Source organism: Topomyia yanbarensis, unplaced genomic scaffold (assembly GCF_030247195.1).
Source record: "Topomyia yanbarensis strain Yona2022 unplaced genomic scaffold, ASM3024719v1 HiC_scaffold_86, whole genome shotgun sequence".
Classification (NCBI taxonomy): domain Eukaryota; kingdom Metazoa; phylum Arthropoda; class Insecta; order Diptera; family Culicidae; genus Topomyia; species Topomyia yanbarensis.
In genome coordinates, this window is record NW_026684113.1 from 97895 (window position 1) to 102055 (window position 4161).

At 34.2% G+C, this 4161-nt stretch overlaps 1 protein-coding gene across 1 annotated transcript; it reads left to right on the forward strand.

The window, feature by feature from the left end:
* Nucleotides 1–1577: 1577 nt before the first annotated feature.
* On the forward strand, nucleotides 1578–3883 carry LOC131696184 (uncharacterized). Its single transcript, XM_058984726.1, has 3 exons — nucleotides 1578–2466; nucleotides 2527–2946; nucleotides 3272–3883. Exons 1-3 carry the CDS (start codon nucleotides 2268–2270, stop codon nucleotides 3334–3336), a joined length of 684 nt encoding a protein of 227 aa, XP_058840709.1. The 5' UTR covers nucleotides 1578–2267; the 3' UTR covers nucleotides 3337–3883.
* Nucleotides 3884–4161: the final 278 nt, after the last annotated feature.

Sequence of the window (4161 nt, forward strand, 5' to 3'; positions counted from 1 at the left end):
ATTCATAAGTACACCTAAAATCCGACGGGTATGTTTCTATTACGTTTCAGTAAGATTCTATTGTCTTTTCGGTAACAGACCACGCAATTGCGCATTGCGGTACTAAACTCATATTCCCGCAAATGTAGTAAACGGTGGAAGAACGAATTTCGGTTGCTGTTAATGTATGTGTATCACACAATCGAACACGTAGTCTACTTTCTACTTCTGCCGCAGTCAGACGTACAATCGAGCCAAGTGAACAACAGGGGTGGCATTCCGCATCTCGATTTGAGTGACTCGATTCGAAACGTTTTGAAGTCGTTTCGACTAATTTGCGGCATTACGTATCACATTCGACCAAGCGTTCGAGCTTGTTAGATTGCGGTACTAGATTTCGACTGTCTGTTCGAGCGCAAAGTGTCAAATAACTGAGAAAAAATATTTTTAATTCCGCTACGAATAAGTTTCATAAATCCAACTTTGGTAAAATATAGGAATTGTTTTAATTTTAGTTTTTGGTTGCTTGTTATCGAAATATATTTGGATAATGTTCGCAAATATAACATTTTTTTTTCTAGTACACAATAGGGGTGAGCTCTTTGAAATAAAATAGATGTTGTCAAACATAGATCCAAAAAGATGTTACACGGAAATACGATTTTTTTTTCCTTTTATATACGAAAAATAAATTTACCCTTTCCAAAAATATTTATACTATATAAAACAGTTGATAAAAGAACGAATCATTTCGTTTCATTGACGAAAAATGTTTTAGACATCGATGATAACGTTTATGCAATCAACGTCAAATTTGCAAATAAAATTTTGATTCATTCCAAATTTCTTTCTTGCATTCTTCAGCTAAAAATATTTGACAGGTATTTTTGTTATGGCTGAATATAATATTTACTTCAAGGTATGAGCTTTCAACTTTTGAAGTTAGAAAAATTGAACATTTTTCAATCGCTGATAGCTCGTAAAGTATTTGATGCATGGAAAAAATATTAAATATAAAAAGTTGCAGTTTCGCATGAGCTTGCCGGAAAAATTGAGATTTTTCTTAAAAGTTGGATCAAATTTTTTGCTTATTTTTTCTTCAAATAATAAAAATCATGTTAGAAATATTGTGTAAATTTTTTGCAGTGGATCTCAAAATGTTTTGCGATAAATTACAAATATAACGTTAAAAAGGGCAATTTTACATTAAACGCCATGTTATGGGCCAGCTTTAATTGAAATATCTCGTAAAGTAATAAGGTTCTCAATATAATTATAAATATTTTCATTGAATAAAAAACTTATTAGTCCAAGCTTGTTTTTTCGATATGTTTCTATCATTTGCAGAATTCATAACATATATAACAAAAAAAAACTATATCAGATTTTTATTGGTGAATTCATTCGAAAACGCACTTTTTATCATTAATAAATTTTTCGTACAACTAAAAGTTTCCGAGTTATCAGTGGTTGAAAAATGGTCCAATTCATAAAATTCAAAAACTCATAACTTGAAAAAAAATCTATCGTATTCAGCCAAAACAAAAAATAGATGTCAATTATTTTGTGCTAAGAATGCAAAAAAAAATTTGGTAGGAATTAAAATTGTGGTTGTAAATTTGACATGGAATAACCCGTACATTAAATATGTAAAACTACTCAACTTTTCGTTCATCAAGATGCCAATAGACGTAACGAACTATTTACAATGCACGAAAATGCTTCGTTGCAGAAAACTGGTAATGATTTTGTTCATATCGTATGATAATTTTAATTCCACCTAAGAATTTTTTTCAGTGTAAACAAAATTGCAGTTTGTTTTGTTTTTTTCCGATGAGCGTCAAATTCACAGAACATAAATCTTGAGCGTTTTTTCAAAACGTCATATCTGCAATGAGTTACTCTCTTTGTTTACTTTCTCTTCTGTTAATAATTCGGTCACTTTAACATTTATCGCTCAGCTCTTTGCATAATATGCTAGTTAAAACCACCGTCTTTCGATCTGTACTGTAAAATAAGTGAAAAGTGTTATAGTGACGCCGTAAAAATCGAAAGAGAAAGTATAAACAGAGAGTAACTCATTGCAGATATGACGTTTTGAAAAAACGCTCAAGAAATAGTCTAATCCACGATGACGTCATCATTTTCATTTTGACAGTAGCTGCGGGTGTGCCTGCGTTCGATGTTTTTTTTCTTCTTGTTTTGTGTTTACTTTTACTTGAAAATCAGCGATCACAGCTTTTGTTTATCCAATTTTATTTTGATAGTTATAGTGATTTTTATTCCAAATGACTCGTAAATGTGTAGTAGGTAAATGTAAGTCAACTGAGAAGACATCGGGAGTTCGTTTCTTCCGTTTTCCTGCTGTGAAAAGCCAACTTCCAGCATTGGTTAGAAAACGACGAGAAGAATGGAAACGTATACTCGCATTGGAAGATCATTACAATCCAACGAATGCGTACATATGTAGTTTGCATTTTGTTACCGGTGAGTTGTATGTAATTAAACTATGAATTTGAAAGAATTAAGTGCTAATTACATTTGTAGGTAAAGCAGCGAAACTCACGGATGTAACACACATCGATTGGGTACCCTCACTTAAGTTAAACGAGCCTGAGAGCAGTGGTGTCCTGGAGAACAGGGAAATGTTGAATCGAAGTGTAGTGAGATGTAGTGAATTACATCAAATCCCCCACGACCGCTTCGAGTTGTTTGCTAGTACCCAGTACATGGCATTTTTAACAGTACAAAATGAAAATGTTGATAAAAATGGTGTAGGAATAGAAAAAAACGGATTTCATGATAACGGTTATGAACCATTTTCAGATAACGGTTATGAACCATTCGTAAACTATCTTACAAATCAACATCACATAGAACCTTGGATCAAACTGAACAGCTCTCCGAGAAAACCCGAAGAAATTTTCTCTTCCGAAAAATCTGAAGAAGTCGTCAAACTAGAAAAAGGTACATCGAGATATATAATAATCGCAACTCTGAACCTATACTACCGAAAACAAGTTACACAGATTCCCGTTACGGTGAACTTCATCCGGGCGCTTTTCTTCTTCGTGTAAATGGTTGCACCTATACGAAAAAATTTTCGTGTGACCCTTACAGCGGAAATAGGAAATGTTAACTTATTAAGGGCCGATTTCTTGACCGTAACTCAACTTTTAACAGTTATGCGCGGGTGAAGAAATCGGCCCTTAGATAATTTAGTCATAATTTTAGAGTAATAATCCTCTGGCGAGAATTTAACAATGTTCAACAAGGTTTGGTTTTATTTCAGATGAAACGGAACATTCCAATCCTCTGCGAACCATTCCGATGAAAATCACGAGTGTGGATTATTAAAACGATACCGTTTGGAGTTAGCAAGATTGCAACAGCGTGTTGACTATTTAGAAACGGAGCTACGGAAATCAAAGCGAGGATTAGATTGGCAGCAAATACTCAACGTTGAAAAGTATTTTCAAATTTGTAGAAAGTTGCTTATTAAAACCCTACTGTGCAATGACAAAGGATGAAGTCTTTGTAATGGCATTGCGAAAACTTCGAAGTAATGTTTCATTTCATGAACTTTCGGAAGATTACTCAGTGTGTGCTACAACAATTTCGAAGTATTTTCACCGAACAGTATTCGCAATGTACGAGTGCCTTAAGTATGCAATCGAAGTCGTATCAAAAGATACAATCGTTCAGCATACTCCTCGATCATTCAAACAACAGTATGGGGATAGAAGGATATTTATTATTGACTGTTTCGAAGTCAGTACAGAGAGACCGTGTAATCCTTAAGCTGCGAACGCTCATCATAGCGCTTACAAACTTATGTAAACAACGAAATTTCTAATCTGCCTAGCAGCAGATGGAACGGTTGTGTTCATCTCCAATGCTTATACGGGACGATGCTCTGATCGCTTCATCGCCAAACACTCAGGATTTCTCGATATTCTCGAATCAGATGATGTAGTTCTTGCTGATAAAGGATTTGATATCCACGATTTAATCACATCTGAAGGAGCTACGTTAAACATTCCCACATTTCTTAGAAAAGACACTCAATTAAATCCGTTGAATATCGAGAGAGAGATAAACAAATCACGTCGCTTAGAGTTCATGTAGAACGAATAATTGGTGTTCTGAAAGCCAAATTTACTTACCTTAAAGGAACAATTC

What these genes read in the sequence shown, in the direction of transcription:
- LOC131696184 (XM_058984726.1), top strand. Translation starts at nt 2,268, where the DNA reads ATGACTCGTAAATGTGTAGTAGGTAAATGTAAGTCAACTGAGAAGACA. An exon ending in TAGTTTGCATTTTGTTACCG is followed by an intron (nt 2,467 to 2,526) that starts GTGAGTTGTATG and finishes TTACATTTGTAG; the next exon opens with GTAAAGCAGCGAAACTCACG. An exon ending in AGTCGTCAAACTAGAAAAAG is followed by an intron (nt 2,947 to 3,271) that starts GTACATCGAGAT and finishes GTTTTATTTCAG; the next exon opens with ATGAAACGGAACATTCCAAT.